A 20,301-nucleotide genomic window follows, 5' to 3' on the forward strand; every position below is an offset into this window, starting at 1 on the left:
TACTATCCAGTACATTACATTTACATGTATTAATTTGGCAGAGGCTTTTGTCTAAAACGACATACAGATGATGTACAATCCGAGTTAGATTGAAGTGAAGCCGTAGACAATAAGTGCCTCAACACTCAGCTCCATATTCCACCTGACACCAGGTCTGCAGGTGCATTAAATACAACATAACCACTAACAACAAGTCAATGCCTCTCTGACAGAGCCAACAAAAAATAAAATAACCAACAAAATAACCATTGTAGGCTTCACAAAGATGGAAAATACTGCAGAGCTAGATTGTACACTTGCAAAGAATAGATTGGCAACTCAGTGTTTGACTTTTGGTTCTGCATAAGTGACGTTGTGATTCCTGTTGTAATGAGCAAGGAGCACAAACTGGTTTAAACACTTGTCAAAGTCACACTAAGTAGCTTCATGGTCATTTTGAAAATTTGAATGTGTTAGGCACACAGGTTGGTCTAACAGCATTTGACTTTTGTCTATTAAGTCTTAAGAGTAGTTGTCTGTCAAATTGCATTCATGGTGACTTTAAGATTTTTTGAACAACTAATTGAGGCTGCAGGAGAGTCCAGATCCTATAAAATGTGAATATAACGGAAGTCAACCAGGAGCTTCCATAATAGACACATATTAAAGAAATAACATTTCTGTTCAAATATTACAGATAAAATATTCAAACCTAGGACCTCTTTTGGGCCTTTTTTTCTTTAATTATTTCCCTGTCTTTGTATTTATTTACTTACTCATTTACTTATACTTATGTATTATGTATTTTTCTGGCCTTTGACTCTTGTTAATGGATTTGTTTGATTTTTAACGACAGCAGGTGAAGAGAAGCTGCACTGATTACCATTTGTGATGATTTTGTAGCCATATATGATATACATATTTGTTTATAGGCTACATGTACGTCTGATTATGATTGTTGCTGTTATTATTATATTATTTTTAGAGTAGCAAACATTTTATACAAACTGATGCTTTATACCATCGGGATTTTTTTATTGGCTGAACGAATAAAGGCTTTAAAAGCATGGGCATAAGTCACGGGCAAATGGTTTCATCAATAAGATCTGATTGGGCCTATAAATAACAATGTTGAAAGGGACTCAGGTAATACTCTCCATCCAAAGTGAATTGATAACACGTCTAAGACAAGTTAACTTGAAATATCGAATTTCATAAAGAGTTTGAGATCCAGATGTTTCTGTCAGACAATTAAGTCTTTCTTCCAGTCGTCGATACTGACACTGATAGTCATGTTTTTTCTTAACAGAATGAGACGTCGCACTGAAAAATCATCTATAGAAAAAAGATGATTATGAGCCTCAAATGTTTTAAAAGCATTTCATTTAATCGAACGTATTTATTGCAATAAAAGAGACAGTGCGGGTCCCTTTAAATTGCCTTTTCATAATGAACACATTTACCGAAGGTAATTAATATATAAACTATCCCGATTTGTCACTTTGATTTGTATTTCAGTTAATTGTGAAGGTAATTACGGAGCAAATTAACAGCTTTCAGGAAAGACCGGGGTTTTAGGGTCCGGTTCCATCTTGAGGACCTTATTAATTTTCTCTCCCCTAGATGTGATGAAAAGGAGCGATAAATCTGCGTGATCGGTGAAGGCCAATACTAAATGGCTCCATATTTCACCGCTGCTTTAATAGAAATATTCATGCGGGCCCCCTTAATGAAATTAAACTCGTGGTGGGGACAAGGCGCAGCTCAGGCGTGTGGCGATCAAGACTCCGGCTGTTATAATAATCATACCGAAAGCTGATAAAAACGCATTTAATTGATGAGAGAACTGCAAAAGACTTCCGCTTTGTCCAGAGGTGAAGATGTTTATTTAGCCCTGCACAATATCATAATAATTTTAAAAACAGCTGCCGTGCACTCTCGGACTCTTTTATGGCTCTCATGCCTGCTCTCATCCGTTTTTTTCTTATCATTACAAGGGCAAATGTCATATAAAAACGATAAGAAATACATGTGTGTAAAAGAAAAAAAAAAGACAATTTCAGGAACAAATTCGAGAAAGTGCAAGAACTGGACCTAATAACTGAAGGTGTATAAATCTTCACATCATCAGTATTTGCACCTTTTACCTACAGAAATAAGTTTGGATGTTTGGTGGCAAAAGCGCCTTAGTGAATTGACTCTCTCTCTCTCCTTCTCCCTCTCTTTCTATTTTTTTTTTTCCACGTTTCCATGCAGGCCCACATCAATCTCTCAGTTATCATTCTGTAATTGGTCATGATCATCAAGGTCCACAATTAAATGGCGATCCTTTACTTGAAAACTACCCGGTGACTTGTTGATTTCCCTCGAGCAAATAAACGTCCCAGGAGCGCGGTCAGCTGATGAATTGACAAAAACTAATCAGCTTTATTGGTAGACAGGTTAAGGGCAACGGGGTGTCAATAATTCTCATTCTGACCTCCTCTTCCATTAGCTTTAAGTGGCTTATTAGACCGAAGTCACCCGAAGCCAGAGCGGGCCTATTACATCTCTCTCCTCATCACACTTAAAGCTTTCAATTACAAAAATTTTTGCTGCTTATTGGTCACAGATTCTACTTAAAATTGAGCTATTTTTGACAGCTGCTCATAGCTCCAGCAGGATGTAAAAAAAACTGAATTTAATAAAGAAAAACACCGAGATTATTTTCAGTATTTGAGGATCTGGCAATTCGTTGGTTTTATGGAGATTTTTTTTGTGTATGAACATTGACAGGCTTCAAAAGTCTCAATACAAAACAGTTTTCTGACAACATTTTGTTTGGGTGCAGTGAGGATATAAGTGAATTAATTTGGGTATACAGCTCCATTATAACAGGTCAGTGTGCGTCTGTCACCTTCAGGTTTGGGAAGCGACAGAAGGAGGGCTTTTACTTAAATTTCCCTGTTGGCCTCACAGGGCGCCTCGGCTCAAGATGTTCATTTTTGCGCATGCTTTTAAAAAAAACTGCCTGTACATTAATTTAATTTGCTATCTAAATCCAATGAGTAAAGATGATCCTGATAACCTTACACATCACCTTAGATGTTAGGACTGAAAATTCAATTTTGCACTGGGAAAAAGAACCCTTAACCATGATTTTTCCTGTACTGCCATTTAATATATCAAATTACCGTAATACCATGTGTATATATTTTTTTCTATTCTAAAGTTTAAGTTAAACATTTTTTTTCTAAACCATAACTTTTCCTCAGATGGACCAGGAGGACAGACCCAGGACACATCACTCCTGTGGCAGCAAGAAAACGTCCTCATTCAAAAACATTTGGACTTGCAGTACAAAATAATTTTTCATTTTTCATTTAAAAAAAGATTTTCCAACTAAATTTAATATTAACTTACTTTCATATGATTAATAATTTAGAGGTTTGTTTGTGCCAAGGTTTAAAAAAAATGTTACTACACCTGCTCCTGTGACCTCGGTCAAATTGTTGAAGTGTACAGTAAGCCAATCCCCAAAAATGTATTGCGCACTTACTCCTGTCATCATAAAACAAATAAGGTCCTCCTTAATGATTAGTCACATTGGAAACTTTTACTCGATAACTCCCCCTGTTAATGAATTATATATTACTGTAAAAGGCGAAATATGGCATCTCGTTGTAATGGATCAAAAAATCTGAAGTTTTTTTTTTCTAACGTTTGCGTCATTTCCCTGTAATAGCAATATTTTATGAAAGCAATAACGCAGCCAGCACCGTGCTTTACAGTGATTAGAGCAGAGAGGCGTTGTTGGGTCCGGTGTGAAGGCTTGGGACGGCCCCCTGCTCGACGGCTGCACCAATCGCCTCCATCTAACAGGGATTAAGTGTCACACGGAGCTCCTCTCTCACACTCCGGACCACATCATAACCTTTGAGAGGTGGCGAAACGGCACCGACTTCTCCTTCGTTTAGCAGAGGCGACAAGGCGCACACCGGGGGCCCCAATGGAGAAATCCAAAAACTTTCGCATTGACGCGCTTTTAGCAGTCGATACACCCAAAGTGCAGACTTCTCCGCTTGCGCTTGTGACTTCCCTGTCGTCGTCCTCCTCCTCCTCTTCCATCCCGACGTCTGGAAGTGCGGCAGTCCCGGAGTTGCCGACCAGCGGCGAGTCTTTACGCACCGAGACACCGTCTCCGCCGAGGATTTCCACCTGCGGCTTGATTCCTAAACCGGGTTTCCTCAACAGTCCGCACAGTATGATTGGATTACATCCGCAGAGTACCGCAGGGATCCCCGCACAGGCTCTCTACGGCCACCCCATGTACACCTACTCCACAGCCGCCCTCACAGGCCAACACCCTGCCCTGTCCTACCCCTACCCACACGGCTCCCATCACCACCACACCAGTGATCCCATCAAACTGACAGCCAGCACCTTCCAGCTGGACCACTGGCTGCGGGTCTCCACAGCCGGGATGATGCTGCCCAAAATGTCTGACTTTAATTGTGAGTAGCCTCGCTGTGTTCTGACATTTCTCTGTTCTTTTTTTCTAAATATATCTAAAAATATCATATAGCCTGGTTAGTTATGTATGGCAACCCATGTAAAAGCTTTCATGGTACCCAAAAAAGATAGATTTATGTATTATATTGTTGCTAAATAATATTCATAATAATAAACACCTCCAATAATAATGCAGGCCTGTGGTGCTGCTTTAAGGAAACATATGTTACTGTGCTTAAAACTAGAATTAAGACAGACACGCCATTTTTATTTGACTTAAAATAAGGTCCGTTTTGGAGATTTTGGTGCATGATTTCCCTCAGATGTCTCTGTATGACCGTCTGGATAGAAAAGCTGTCATTGAATGATGATTTTTCTGAGAGGAACTAAAATGGACAGATAATGGACAGTGGGAAAGTGGCAGAGGAGTGTGAAACCCACAGTCGACATGCTATTTGCTCACCAGATACTGCCTTTTTGTTTCTGCTCGTTTTAACAGATTTGTTCAAAATGAAGTGGCAAATATCTTCTCTATGGATATATTCATATGTGGACTACCTTGTTGCTTATTTGGGGAGTACACAGATAGAAAATTATATCTCATTACACTATAAGAGATTTTGACGGTTGCATCTTAAGTTTCCTTTACAAGTTTTTGAATATTTTATTATCAGTCATAGAACTGTATGTTATTTTGGACATTAATATGTTATTATAGATATATTCTATGTCAGAAAATGTTGTTGCAAGGCACATGGAATTGATGATGTTTTTATTTTGCAGCTCAGGCGCAGTCCAACCTGCTTGGCAAGTGCAGAAGACCAAGAACTGCATTCACGAGTCAGCAGCTGCTGGAGCTGGAGCATCAGTTCAAACTGAATAAATATCTGTCACGACCGAAACGATTTGAAGTGGCGACGTCCCTCATGCTGACGGAAACTCAGGTAATAACATAGATTTTACTATATCACTTCCCCTTTTAAGGGCTTCATAAAAATATTTTTTAAAAATGCACAAACATGACAAGCAAGTTCTTGTTATTGTTTTTCATTGGTTTCATTTTCTGTAGATAAATGAAAAAATTATATTGAAATCTCACTCCACCTGTTCCCGTTGCATCCTGACTGTTTTCGAAATTTGGGCAAATGTTTGCCCATTTAAACCCAATGACGAATATTTGACTTTATTTACTTAATATTTTGTTTGCTTCAAAGGATTATTTTGTAACTAAATACTATATTAGGTTACTCTTCTGACGTGTTTTAGTGTATTATATATTGTATTGTATGTATAATGAGCTTGTAACGCGCAGAAGTCAACGTCAGGTGGACTGGTGACTTTTACGCAATCTTTACGCATAGTTACGCATAGTTAGCCTCATGTCTTTATACGTTTAGATCAATTAAACTTAATTATTGTTTCCTTTCTTCAGGTTAAAATCTGGTTCCAGAACAGACGTATGAAGTGGAAGAGAAGTAAGAAGGCCAAAGAGCAAGCCGCCCAGGAGGCCGAGAAGCAGAAATGCAACAAGAACGGCCAAGAGAAATCGGACGCACTCGAACAGTCGGATTATCACAGCAAGACAGACTCAAAAAATGTCAGGATAAGAGACTTTAGGGACAGTGACGACGATGAGGGCGACAATTTCCTGTACAACTCTTCAGACTGCTCTTCAGACGACGAGAGGAATCACACCAGTGACACAAGTCCGCAACCCTGAAGCTGAAGAAAATGAAGAAGAAGAAGAAGAAGAAGAAGAAGGCCGAAGGTGGCGATCTCCATTTATAATGACTGTGGGGGATTTTCGCTATAAAAAAAATGCATTTGCATGTAATCCAACCTTTTATCACCTACGTGGAAATAATCAGCATTTTTGTTACGAAAAAAAATAAAAATTTAGGTCAAGTATAGATGATGCTCATGTCATACTAAACCAGCAATAAAGCAGGAGATTGTATTAGAGCAGCATTCAGCAGTCGGCTATGGGTAAACTGTGACATTTGCATGGTTTATATGCAAAACGCTGTAAACTGGCTCAGGACTTTGCAATCTTTACCTGCTCTGATGGTTAGTTTGTCAGCAATAATCAGATATCATATAGCGCCCTCTAAATAGTCTGCTTATGTTGGCCTTATTGTGGTGTTATACTTCCGTACTGTGTCATATCACGCTGGAAATAAATGTTATGTTTATTTTTCTATACTGTATTTATAAAATGGTCATAGCCTACCAATGCATGCTAAATTGTTGTTTAGCGTCTCTCTTGGTGCAAACAATGTGAAATAAAATGTTTTTTTATATATATTATCCAGTTGTTATTTGGCACAAGGGTTGATTCTTAAAAAAAAAGTGATTTACGGTTTTTACGCGCAGTGTTGGAGCTCTGCTGCGGACAGAGGCGTGTGTTTTTCTCTCTGCTCTGACAGACAGGTCGGGTCATGGGAATGACTGTTAATAGCGCTGTCGGATCCGTGCAAACGTGCAGTGAGAGCAAACAGCAAGTAGGCAGTCAGACGGAGGAAACATTTCACACCACACTAGCAATGGGCTCGTATTAATAAACCCTTTAAACGGCGTGTTAAGCGACAACTTGGCTGCCCAAGCACTATTTTCAGCACTGAAATCATTTGAAATAAACAACTAGCTAAATATATAGATTTTTAAAAAAAAATCGATGGATGCTAAAATAATATGTTTTTTCCCCAAAGTCTACATGTTTCTCACTAAATATAGGAATAGTGAAATCTTATTTGGTTGAGTTTTTTCATGCTCTTTATTGTAGAGTGGAGACAGAAGACTCATGGGTCATCCTAGTTGATTTGAAACCAAAAACAATGTAATACTGAGGAACTTTTAATGTTAAAAATCTTTAAATTGGCCTGATGATTTCACGTTGGCCTCCATTTTGCAAGAAAACATAATGGACTTCCTCATGTGCAAACCAAACATCCCATCAGCTTCAAATTTTATTTATTTTGGGTGTTATTACCCAATATGTTGATTATATTGAATATATTCTTTCAGTCTGGTCTTATGAAACTGGGTAATATCTACCATTGTGGCTGATCTACTGGGATAATTCAATAACTGATTTGTACAGAAGCATCAGTTACTTTGCAGGAAACACTTTCTACAGAGTGGTCTTGCTTGTTATCATCGTTCCCGCGGTCATCAGCATTAAACTATAGCAGGGTTGAGTGATTATGTGCCATTTGTAACAGGATTACGGAAGGATCTGCTGGTTATCTTCGGCTGTTTGCTCTAGCTTTTGCAGACTAAATCAAAGTTCAGTTGAGGGTCAAGCCCAACCAGAGTACACCAGGTAAAGCTGGTGGCAAATCTCTGGCTCACAGATGCAGACAATGGCCAGTGTATGGACTGCACAGTAAGCCTATTTATCCCACTATCTCCACCTTTTATCAGACAAATTCTCAAGTATTGCTTACAGTATTCATCATTTCCTCACCGAACACCATCTGCGTGTCCTCACCTCGATGGAGAGATGTGCTCTTTATCATCAAAATAGCAACTTAAAAGTTACATGTAATTAAAACAGCTCTGCACTCTCTTCAACATGAGGCTACTGTGTGAGTTTGGTGGGATTAGTGAAGAACATTTCCTCTGGATGACCTTGGTGGCCCCTTCCTGACCTCAGGCCGTGCTCCAGCCTTAGATTGATACAGGCCGCACCAATGAAGCTAATTAATAGGAGCAAGTATAAAATGTAACAGAATGACTCTGCTATGCTAACCACGCGGGCAGATACTGGTGTCAGCGAGCAAACAGAATAGGCCAGACTCAAGGCCCCCGGGTCATTTCATCAGGGCGTGTAAACACTGAATGAACCAACGTCTCACCGCTCGTCACACTCACTGCAGCCTGGTGGAAATATCAATAGAAGAGGATAACAACATACAAATATTCAATAATCAGTTGTGTTTAAGGCTGAAAAAGGATTTATTGTAATATGCTTTTGTTTGTGCAAGTGTGTAAATAGACTCAGTTAAGCCCAGAAGAATGATTCCAGGTGTGCAGGCGATGTGATATGAACTTTTGTTGTACGCTGCCGTCAAGAGGGCGGAATCAGAAAAATATTAAAGCCGAGAATAAATAAATCAATTTTTTTCCCCCTTTCTTTCTAAAGAAAAGAAAAAAAAAGGAGTCAAAGCTTTGGGCAAAATGTCTTATTTATTCATGAAATTAACGAGATAGAATTTGTCTGGTAGGGAACAGTATTTTCTATCATTTCAACCCTGATTTATAAACTGTACAAGCAACAACTCGGACAATGTATTTGGGAGTTGTAATACAGTATGTGAAATTGTCATTAAACGTAAGAAAAATGTATAGATATTTATGGCAGAATAACATAGCTGAACCACTATGTAATAAAATAATATAGATGGCGTTAAGATCGGTGTGTGTTTGAAGGCATCTTCATCATCTTCCAGATTTAAAAATCTTCATGGTAACAATTATTTACAAGAAATTCTCAAAGCAAAAACTCACTTATTTTTTCTTTGAGTAAATTGTGGGTTTGTGTTCATAGGAGCATCATAAGAAGCAATGTCACTCCAACAAGCCTCCTTTTGTTCCATCTTTTTGTTACGTACGTCTTTCGGGTTTCTGGCATGTGTTTGTGTGTGTTTTACAGTTTGAGCTTGGCCTCTTTGGCCTCCATGGCTTTGGTGGCGACCTGAGCGCGCTCTGACAGCACAGCTGCTTGCTCAGCTGGTCCCTGTGACTGGGCATTCTTCAGCAGGAAGTGGCTGATGAAAAGCTTCAAGCCCTCCCGCAGCATTCCTAGCTTGGGAATTCCTGAAATCCTGGCGGATAGGAAACAATGAAGGACATTGATTTCAGATCTTCACATAGTGCCAAGTAGTGAAGAGGAGAGGTTTTACAAAATGTGGGCTAATGGAGGTTAAAACTGCTGTGAAGTTTAACTAGACTTTTTGGCTATGCTAGCGGCATGGCTCTAGACATGGCGATGTCAGTCTATCTAAAATATCTCAACGATTATCAATGATCTGCTGAGTGAAATGTCTCAACAACTATGGATGGATTGCTATGAGAATTGGTGCAAACATTCATGTTCCAATCAGGATGAATTGTAATAACTTTAGTGATCCCCCCAATCTTCATCTGGCATCACGTCAAAATTTCAATTTGTCCAATACTTTGGTTTATGAATCAATTTATGACTTAAAACACTTGACATTCCAATCAGCGCTAATTAGCAAATGTTAGCATGCTAACACCCTGAACTAAGATGGTGAACATGGAAAACATACCTACTTATACTTAACATTTACCTCAAAGCACGGCTATGCCTAACTATTTCTAGCACTTTGTGCGTACAACTGAGTTGAGTACAACATTATGAATGCCTTCCAGGAGAGATTGTCTATGATGTGCTGTTGACCCCATATTTCAATGATTTTCCCCATCACCTCATTCTCTGTGATGACCCACGTTTCACTCTGCCTTCAAGTACGGTCATTCAAAACAGCTGTAAAATGCATTTGATTTCCGATATGGTTGGACAACATGTCGTACAAGCTAGTTATTTTCTAGGATAACCACACTTTTAGTCTTATTTCAGTGTGTCTTATTTTACATGAATTTAAATGTTGAGTCTCAGTATGAGCTAAAGCTAAAACACAATCACACTCACCTTCCAAATATGCTGGCTAGATCCTCAGGCTCAGTTTCTTTTAGAAGTTTGGTCAGCAACTGACGCAAGAAGCGAACTGTGGGCTTGTCTAGCTCTCCAAACTCTATTACCTACACAGAAAAACACAGATAAGAAGACAGCCACAAATGAATATTCATTAACATGTAACATTAAATACATAAATGTCTAATTGTGAACGCTATGACATACATGAAACATGCTGCTTACTTTGAGTATGGAGAGTGAGAGGCACTTCTTCTGGAGGAACCGGGTAACCAGCTGGACCAAGTTGTTTAAGGTGCTGCTGGGAAGGTTGGACAGCTCCCTGAATTTGTCCCATAGGCTGAACTGGAAAGTCATCTAGGAAAATAAAGACTGAGCATGAGGCAAATGTTTCATTCCAAAACACATTATATGTACAGAATATCAGGACACCGATGATTCTTAAAAATAGAAGAAGAAACTATTAACAACAGGAACCGACTTCTCCACACAAGTAATCCTCTCATCCAGATCCAGTTTACATGTGAAAAGCAAACTTTCCCACCAGCCCTGCTTCAAGCTCTTTGATGAGGACAATGGTCATCCGTTTCTGATATGGAGCAGAGGTCTGCATGCCAGCAAAGTAGGAAGTGTTGTTTGTAGTCACAGTTTGAGTCAAATAATATCAGAGGTGAGAGGTGTGAGAGGCTCCCACACTGCAGAGGTGAACTGCAGGCCACAGTCAGGTCACCCACAGTTTAAGAGACTGGGTGGTCACATACATCCAGCAGGTAAAGCAATGTTTCTCAAGATGAGATGTTCAGTAACTTGTCTAGATTTAAAACCACCATTGGCATACAGCAAAATTGCCACCCAACCTCTGCACAGTTGTCACTAAAGTGATGACATATGCAGAGTGATTATGGCTTTAAACGCTACAGTTATCATTTACTGAACATGTGTGTTAGCAATAATCAAACTATAGACCTTTATCTGATGATGAGAACTACTTGATTTTGAGTTGTTACAAATATAAAGAAAAAAATGCATTACTGATGTTACCAGTCATTAGTTCACAGCCTTGGACAACAATGATTCATGACATTTATAGGAACAGACATGGTCAAATTAAAATAGTTTGAAAAATACTGCAGTTGTACATTTTAATAGAGTGTTTTAAACAGGCAATACATTTGCTATTTCATTTAGCATTATGTGCATTTTAAGCATACTTTTTTACTCTTTTTTTTTATTTTTATTTTTTTAGATTTTTAGATAATAGGATATGTTTTCATATCAAACAACTGTCTTAGAGAGAAAGTGTTAATTGCATGGACTAAACTTTTATGTAAATGGAGCAAGTTTAGTTAATGAAACTGATTAATAAGACCCAGTAGATGTACCGTATGTTCTGTTTATTTGCAAGGTTGTATATGAGTGAAGTGAGAGTATAGTATAGTTTCATATATAGTATATATAGTTTATGCCATAGTATAGTTTCATCTCATGGTCTTCTCATATAATCTCTAATAATCTTGCTTTTAATTTGACAAGCTTACATTATTAATTTCTAGTTGACATTGTGGGTGTATGTGATGTGCTGTTGTATTTAGCTTTGTTTTTTGTATGGTGCGTTCTGTGTGGTTTTTTTGTACTTTGTACTGTCTGTTATTGTGCTGTTATGTTTTATTTGTAAGGGACTGCAGATGAAAATTAGCTTTAAAATGAACTCTGGTGCAGTACATCAAATGTTAACATTTATGCTTAAAACTGTACATTGTCCCAAAAAATACAATAACATACAAACAATATTCACATTCGTTACAGTGTTTTAACCATCTAAAATACCTGGAAGCGTCGGTCGTGGGAACAGAACTTCTCTCCCAGCACGGCATAAAATGCATTGAAGGTTTTCTCCTGCAGACAGCAGTCCATCAGAACATGGACGATCTCTCTCTCCTGCTTGTCCTTTAAACCCATCCTTCACACAGAGAAAATAAAAAGCTTTAAAATATCAATGTACAGTTGGATCATTTGGAAATTAAACTTTGCTTAAATAAACATCTTTTTAATTTCTGTCTTTGGTGAACCAATTTCACATAGAGACATACTGTAGAGGTGAGTGATAACAAACCTCAGCAGTTTCTCAAATGCATCCAGGTAATCTTCGCTGGTCATAACCACACAGAAGATGTTTCTTCTGACCTCCGTGTTCATCCTTTGTTTCCTCGCCAGCTCCAAAACTTTGGTGCTAAACTGAAACAAACGAAACAAAGACCACAGTTAAGCGAGGAATGCTGCTAAGCCAAAATACATATCAGTGTGCTAACATTACCGAATAATAACTGACGAGGGCTGAGTATTGTTTGAAATTTTTAAATGCAAGTGCTGATACGAACCCTGAGTTTCAGCACTGAAATGATACTTTTTTTTCTTAAATCAAATAAAACAAACAAGATAAGCAACCATAAAAGAACTTTGCCCAAATGACATAATTCTAAAACTGGCAAAATGTGCCAACACTCCAAAACCTAAAGATATTCAATTTATTATTACATAAGATGAAAAACAGCAAATTCTCACAATTTTTTCTCACAAAAATTACCGTAATGATTAATCAATTATCAAAATAGTTGCAATCATTTTTCTGTTGATCAATCAATTAATGAATCAACTCATTTTTCAGCTCCAGTGGCAATAAATTTAATTTGACATAGTCTTCACTTTGAAATCAATTTAAAATATGGAAAATTTTATTTGCAGATTAGAAATGAATTCAATCGTAATTTGAATAAATAAAAATTTGCACCGAAGGTTCAAAAAGGGCTGCAACACAGACAAAATAGGTCATGAACTTTTCAGTACCCACTTTCTCTTAGCATAGCCTAAGACTTTTGTCATGTACACTATTGCAATCCTGGGATCTTTCATGATTGAATTACTCTACCTGTCCTTCAGCAGTACTCTGTTTTGAGGTTGTGTTGCCTTGTTCACTGATCATGGGTGCTCCGCTCCACGAGGAGCCGACGATCCACCAGCGGCCCACTTGCTCTGCTGCCAGGAGATTGTCCAGAGAGACCCTGAGTTTCATGTCACTGCCTCCTGCACTCCGGTGGATCTGAGTTAAACATTTACCAGGAATTAGTTGCAAGTGCACTTAGTAGGCGAACACCCGTTTTAATGTAAGTAAGAAAGACTTCAATAAGTTAACCTAATGAAGTAGACAACTAGTGATGGTTACATTAAGAACATCAGCAACACTCTGGACTGAAGTCTGTAAAGGTGGTACTCTGGGGCCACCTGGTGGTACAAGTGGAAGCTACTATAAAAATAAAAAGGTCTTGGAAGAATATGATAATAATGGTCAGTATGAGTCCACTGAATACAATTAGTGACTGTAAGCTACACATTCAAAATGTAAATTTAGTTTATGTATGGAAATGTGATTATTTTGATGTAATATCATGTAAATAATATTATGAAAAAAAAATCACCCACCAGAGTTCTCTGCAACTTCCTCAGTCTCTCCACAGGCTCAGGATCATAGCCTGGGATCTTCCGCATATCATTGTTCTTCAAAGCCAACATGGTCTCCAGCATGAAACGCACCTGAGGACATGTTTTCACATGATCTAATGTTAAGTAAGTCAATACCAGGAAATATTATTGTATAGACTCTATGCAATTAAGAATGTCTGCTAAATGAAAGGTAATTTAAATAAAGAGTAATTCTTTTTGCTTTAGTTTTCATAACTAAAATATACCGTACTCTGGTTTGATCCTGAAACTTCGCCCCAACGTCGCCGGCCTTGCGTTGGGCTTCAAAGATGAGATCCTTGAGAGCCAGAGCGTCGTCCTTCCTCAGGGCAAAGCCGACATTCCTCAGTACAAACAAAACTAACTCAATGTCTTTCTCTGTAAAGGATCCCACCAAAAGTTTTAGAATGTCGAAAATGAGACCCGAGTGCACCACCTGGAAGTTATAGAGGTGAGCAACAATGGCAACCAGGTTGTCGCACTCTTTGCTCTCACTTGGGTTCTTGTACATCTCATCAAACTTTCGCACGACTGTCTCCAGAAAATTAGCTCCCACCTAGAAAATAATAAAATGACAATATTATATGTTATGGACAATAACACATGATGGATAATATTTCAATGTAGTCGCATCACAGTGGTTTGAATCAACTAAATAAACATACCTGAAATATCTGTTCACAGTTTCTCACTGCTTTGTAAAACTGTATAGCGAAAAAAACTGTAAATCAAAGTTGAATCTAATGGACAATCAAGGACTGTTGCTATATCCCCAGATCTCATTTCAGCATCAAAGTTGGTGAGTAAAATGTTACCATGAAAGGAACGATGAGTGAAAGAAGAAGACTGTGCAAGCTGTTGGCTGACACTCATTTTTACTTTTGATCCTGTGAGATGATACTGATGAACTGAGAGATAACAATCCTATTTCACCTTAAGCAAAGGAAACCAAGGTGTTAGGTGTCACTTTCTAATTAATTAAAAGGGCATTAGCTTACAAGGAAGGATGTGTGAAAGCAGCTAATCCTTTTGAAAGAAATATCCTCCAATGAATAATTCAAGAGCTGATGTCAATTCCCAGGCCAGTGGTTACAGTTTCTTTCTCCCACAAAGGCTGGTAAAGGAAAAGTTGCTTGACTCCTGCTGTCATTCTTATCAGTGGAGCAGACAGTGAACTGAAGTTCTCAAATATACAATCCCATTGCATAAACTCAAAATCAAGTAGTGAAGTTGGTGTCTTTACCTCCAACCCCACAGCATGATGGAGGATGCTGACAAGCAGGACATGCTCCATCAGTAGTCTGTCAGGCATCAGGGCTGGGGTAACGCAGGCTGCTAGTAGCAGCTCTGTTAGAGTATCATTCATGTCCTTTCTGCTGCAGCTCATGTATAACTCCTCTAGCTGACCACTGATGAACGCCATGTTGGGCTCACTCAGCCTGAAAATGATAGGAAATGCATTAATCATCACTTAGACGCTTTAAGAAGAAAGTTGTTGGATTTTAACTGAACAAATTTGAGACCCAGCTCAGAAGTCAGAGGTCATACTGATAACAATCTGAATCCATGTTGTGTTTATATGTAATGTATAAAAATGCCCCATTTTTATATGTAAGCCAACAGTGGCCATTCCAATGTAGAACCCAGGTGAGTTTCTAGTGGCAATGTCAACTTTTTCACATCGGTCAAAGTCAACTTCTGGTGTAACTCTTGGCTACTTATCTTAAAGATGAAGGCAGTTATCTTTGAGAGTCAAGAGTCTTTTACAACTACTTCTTTAATTATATCAGTGATGGACAGAAAGTGTAGTATTGTTAGATCTGTTAAAAGATTATAGGGAGTGAAATGAATGGACCTGAGTTCTTTTTGTGACCAGTAAATCATTATGAAATAGATGAGAATACTGAATGTACCTGATCACATTCAGTAGAAGTGTTTGAGCATGTTTGAGCTGCTAAAATGGGCAGAGTTTGCACTGATGACCATCGCTGATCGGTAATGGAAATGTACTGCTTCATTTATTAAAACTAAGAAGTACACTAATAAATCAATATTTTGACAAAGGGTAGACATTTCTCATCATTTGTTAATATTAAAAGAAAAGTCAGGCTTTGCCGTCTGTCCTCCCAAATCTTCATAGGTCATTTTTTGTTTTTTGTTTTGTTTTTTTGAGCTATTTTGGTTTATTTCTATCATTTACTAATTTATAGCCATTATTACCTTATTGTTTTAGCTTTGTGATTGAGTTTTTTATTTTACCTGAGTTATTTTACCTGAGTGATGAGCTGCTGCATACTTATAATTGCCCTTGCAGGGATGTATTGAGTTTTGTTGTATTGAATTGACCTGCAGGTTTTATGTGGCACTCCAAAACACAAGATCCTCTCTTACTGCATGCAGTTTTTTTGCATGTCCAGTGCATGCCATCTGCAAAAACATATTTTTACACTTTCTAGGGAAGGACAAGGGTGTGAGTTTTATATAAAAATGGGCATATTGCATTTTATTTGGTGAGTAATTTAAGTTTTTTCAAAAAATGTTATTTCACAGGACTGTCTTGAAACTTAGTGTTGTAGTAAGACTGTTACCTGTTCATCAGGCCTTTCACATTCCTCTTCAGTTTTTCTAGTTCAGCTTTGCGTTTATCATCTCCAGTGTTACGCAAGTGAGGTGGCACATACTTACCTGCTGCAGGGGTAACCTAGATATTAGAAGATGTTTAGATTGATTGATTAGATTCATTATTCATACATACATGCATACATACAAGATATCAGTGTTGATGATGATGAAACAAATATTTTGGTTGTGAACTCACAGTTTCTGAGTTTGATCCTGGTGTCTTTGTGTCAGGAGTGTCGACTTCTTCTTCTGCATCCTCCTCATTTTCATCTTCTGAGTCTGCTGCATCACTTTCATTCACCCCATCCTCCATTTCCTCATCATCAGCTTCCTCATCATTAAAAATGTCTTCATCATCACCATCCTCATCGTTAATCTCTTCATCATCCACATCATCCTCTGTAACCTCGTTTTCGTCGTCACATGAATCCATATCATCATCGCTACCTTCACTTGCCATCTCATCATCTCCTGGCTCTTCATCCTCATCTGACAGTTGAGTGTCGTTCTTATCGAGCTTTTTGAAGTTCTCTTTAGCTGCGTCCATGTCATCATCACTGTCATACATCCCCATAGCCGAAGAGCCAGAGTCAAGAACACCAAGGATGTAATCAAGTCCATCAGCCACAAATGACTGTGGGAGACTTTTCTTATTTTTTCTCTTGTTTAATCTAAGGCAACGCTCTAACTTCTTTATTTCTCTGTCCTCTTGTTCATTTGCCTCCAGAAGAGCCATCTTACGTGACTCCTGAAGCTTATTTATCTTTTTCTTACCTACCTTGGAAGATTGTGTTTTAGAGTTCTCTGATTTCACTGTAGGAGCACTAGTGGACTTGTTTGGATGTGTTTTTGACACTTCTTTCTTTCCTTTCTCTATCTTCTGCAGCTGTGGCTTTTTATCAGCTGACATTCCTGAGTGTTCACCCTCATCAGTGGGTAAACTAATAATCTTTTTACCCTCATAATGACTTTTCATTTTCATTTTTTTTAGCTTTCGCTTTTCTTTGCGTAGCTCCTTTCTGCTTTTCTTTTTAACAAACTTCAAGCCACGGTCATCCTCTACTTCTTCCTCTGTGCCACTTTTGCTTTTCACAAACTCACCCACTGCCACCATGTACTTCTGCAAAACTGCATTTCCTTTCTTCTTTTTGCTTCTCTCCTTCCACTTTCCTTTCATATTAGCGAATTAAAAAGTCCAGATATTTGACAGTGAGCAGGACAACGAGAGCTAGATAGAGTTAAATTCAACCGGCTAGCCTTGTTTCAAAAATGTAGGCTACATCCGGTTAGCTTGGCTAAAAGAAGCTAACGTTACTGAACGTTACAGAGAGGTTTAAAAGCCGACAGAAGTAAAACAAAAAGCCTATTTTAAACACGTAAGTACCTTAGAATACACATGTATCACCATGTGGACAAATATTGTTGATGTGACCTACAAACATGTGACCATTTCCTTCCAGGGTACACCGACGACTCGACGCTTGGTAATGACGCACTTTATTTGGGGGCGTTTTTGTTTTTTAGCCTAGCACGGAGCAGTTTTTCTTTCGATGTAAACTGTCTTTTAACCAGTCAGCGGAGGAGGCAGTGCACTTGAATTGTTGATGTTGTCCGAGCTAACATGTGTGTAGCGAGCCCGTAGCTTTTTTTTGCATTTGCAATATGAAGAATGGAAGAAGACGATGTGACTATCAGAGAGCAGAATTTCCACAGCCAAGTCCGAGAGTACATCGTAAGTAACGGCTAGTCAGAGCTAACGTTAGCCTGCTAGCAACGTCCTCTGCTGCATAGCAACGTTTAACGGTCGCTAGCGTTAGTTTCATCTGTCAGCTTGATTCCGCGGAATTTATTAAGCCCGATAGTTCATTTTGTGGTTCACCTGAGATATATAATATTTTGTTTCAGTTAAGATATCGTCCAAATCTTATTCAACCTTACTAACTACGCCAGAACACCAACGTCCGCTAGTTGCCCGTCTCTCCCTTTCCTGTTAATTTTGTCTTATGACATGTTTACAAAAATTAAGAGTCTCCATCCGTCTTGATCTTTTTTTAAATTAAAAAACACTTCAGAGTTGTCACACTCTGTGCTGTCATCTTCAAATGCGAGGCAGGTGTTTACTGGTGTTTAGTTTACAGCTGCATACTGCTCTCCATGCACAGATAAACTAATACATTTTTATTTAGGCGGACAAAATGTTTGTTTATTTTTTTTTACTGATTATAAAGACCTGCTGCTTTGTTTCTATGTTTCTGATGCTTTCACTAGAAACTTTGGGAGGTTTCCTTTATGGCGATACCTTATTTATGTATATAGTCACTGTGGTTCAGGAGCTGCAGCCATTTTAATTTTGGTATTCATTTTTTTACAGTTTTTGCTCCCAAATAGGGCTGGAGTGGAAGAATTAAGTAAAACTAGTGATTAAAGTGCGCCTGCGATAACATTGGCTATCAATTTATTAAATGATTATCAGTGTAATATTCACAATATTTACTGTAAATTGCTCCTTCTGTGTAAGAAATATGGTGTGTATGTTTTGTAACTAAATTAATAACATAATGTCCCATGAAAGTCAGCTTAGGTGAAGAGCTATATGTGAAGCAGAATTAAACTAATGCTAGGTTAAATTTAAAAAAATCTATTTGTGCACAGGCGTTGTGTTCAAGGGTCACCAGCATTAGAAACAGGTAGGTTTCAGGCAGTGGTAGGCAAATGGCAGCCCGTGGGCCAAATCTGGCCCTCTGGCAAAAACATTTGGCCCCTGAAGAGAGCTGAACTTTTCATTTTCATGGTTTACATCACAAGAGTATTGATATAAGTTGCTTTAAATTCTGTTGTTCCTCATTTACTAATGAGGGAACTTACATTTGCAGTTGGAAACAGTTCTGAAAGAAACAGTTTAATCTATCAAGTATATTCTTAAATTAATTAATTAGAAATAAAAAACAAAATATTTGAAAAATACAGGCCTGTGTATTCACCACACTTGTGAAACGGTGCTCCCACCACCCCATTGAACAACTGTGAACAAAATGGCCTATTGTTGAATCTAATTGCTGACCCCTGGTTTAAGGGTATCCCTGAAGAAAAGATACTGTTGTTTGCTATGTGATATGGCTGACATAGAAGATGTACTGTATGTTTTCTTGCTCAATATTTGATGATTTAAGCCAGGGCTACACCTTTCAAGAAGACGTCAATTTTTGATAAGGGCGTGCAGTTGGATGATTATAAAAGGTGTTATATTTAAGGAAGGGAACTTTATTTTGTTGTTTTATTTGGAAACATTGGGACAAGAATGGCAGAGTTCTTTGTTTGCTGTGTAATGTTAAATGTAAGAAGACAAATGTTTTGCTACTGCATGACACATAATTAACAAACCATCTTACTTTTGTTGATAAATGCTGTTGCTGCTGACCGTCCTTTGCCCTAAACCATGTTGTTTTTAAGTGCGTTCCCACAATTTCAGAAAAATTACTAACACGAGCTATATAGAACAAAAAGTGACACTCAATTTAGAGCATGTTTCCTTGATTATTCCTGACAGACATTTTGAAATATAGAAACTATCAAATGTCTCTCTGGCAGTCAAGCTCAACATGTCTGCTTTAGCTTTCACATGTTGTCCTCCTTAGACGTGGCTCTCAGTATCCCATATCGACATTCTTTACCTGAATACCTGAATAGGATCTGATTACTTGCTGACAGGCTGTAATGTCATTGCACTGTATCATTTTATCATCATGTCTCTAGTGAGTCATCTTCTGCAGGCATCAAATGGGTTGGGCAGCCCTAGTTACTCTGGGTTAAGTTTAAAGTGGGTAAACATGACTCAGTGACAATATAGTACACTCTTATCAGACCTGAAGAGGGGGAAACAGTTTCTTCCATAATAGGGTCCTACTGTAAAAGAAATCTTGAAGAATGCCATGCCTTTGTTGACACAGAAAACTAGGTGAGTAATCAGGTTAAGGCAGGATAATGTGTCACTAGTCTGTTACACTGAAAAACAG

The 20,301-nt window shown here is 38.3% G+C and overlaps 3 protein-coding genes across 5 annotated transcripts in view; 2 read left to right on the forward strand and 1 right to left on the reverse strand.

Moving 5' to 3' along the window:
- Nucleotides 1–3,866: 3,866 nt before the first annotated feature.
- On the forward strand, nt 3,867–6,694 carry mnx1 (motor neuron and pancreas homeobox 1). Its single transcript, XM_042399777.1, has 3 exons — nt 3,867–4,472; nt 5,254–5,414; nt 5,903–6,694. Exons 1-3 carry the CDS (start codon nt 3,968–3,970, stop codon nt 6,188–6,190), a joined length of 954 nt encoding a protein of 317 aa, XP_042255711.1. The 5' UTR covers nt 3,867–3,967; the 3' UTR covers nt 6,191–6,694.
- Nucleotides 6,695–8,403: 1,709 nt separating this feature from the next.
- Nucleotides 8,404–17,773, reverse strand: nom1 (nucleolar protein with MIF4G domain 1). Of its 2 annotated transcripts, XM_042400009.1 has the most exons (12): nt 16,485–17,773; nt 16,255–16,367; nt 14,910–15,105; nt 14,162–14,222; nt 13,899–14,044; nt 13,628–13,738; nt 13,077–13,247; nt 12,264–12,385; nt 11,978–12,110; nt 10,376–10,507; nt 10,148–10,257; nt 8,404–9,296 (listed from the first exon to the last, which is right to left on the reverse strand). In XM_042400009.1, the coding sequence occupies exons 1-12, from the start codon at nt 17,463–17,465 to the stop codon at nt 9,119–9,121; spliced, it is 2,454 nt and encodes an 817-aa protein (XP_042255943.1). In that variant the 5' UTR covers nt 17,466–17,773; the 3' UTR covers nt 8,404–9,118. The 2 variants fall into 2 exon arrangements, with proteins under 2 accessions (XP_042255943.1, XP_042255942.1); XM_042400008.1 differs by having other exon boundaries at nt 13,899–14,222; nt 16,485–17,772.
- A 155-nt stretch (nt 17,774–17,928) lies between these two features.
- lmbr1 (limb development membrane protein 1) overlaps nt 17,929–20,301 on the forward strand; it is a 36,850-nt gene continuing 34,477 nt past the window's right edge. For both annotated transcript variants that reach the window (XM_042400010.1, XM_042400011.1), the window contains exon 1: nt 17,929–18,020. In XM_042400010.1, the coding sequence (XP_042255944.1) occupies nt 17,958–18,020 (63 nt within the window). In that variant the 5' untranslated portion in view covers nt 17,929–17,957. The remainder of the gene's footprint in view (nt 18,021–20,301) is intronic.

Source organism: Thunnus maccoyii, chromosome 21 (genome assembly GCF_910596095.1).
Source record: "Thunnus maccoyii chromosome 21, fThuMac1.1, whole genome shotgun sequence".
In the NCBI taxonomy this organism is placed as follows: domain Eukaryota; kingdom Metazoa; phylum Chordata; class Actinopteri; order Scombriformes; family Scombridae; genus Thunnus; species Thunnus maccoyii.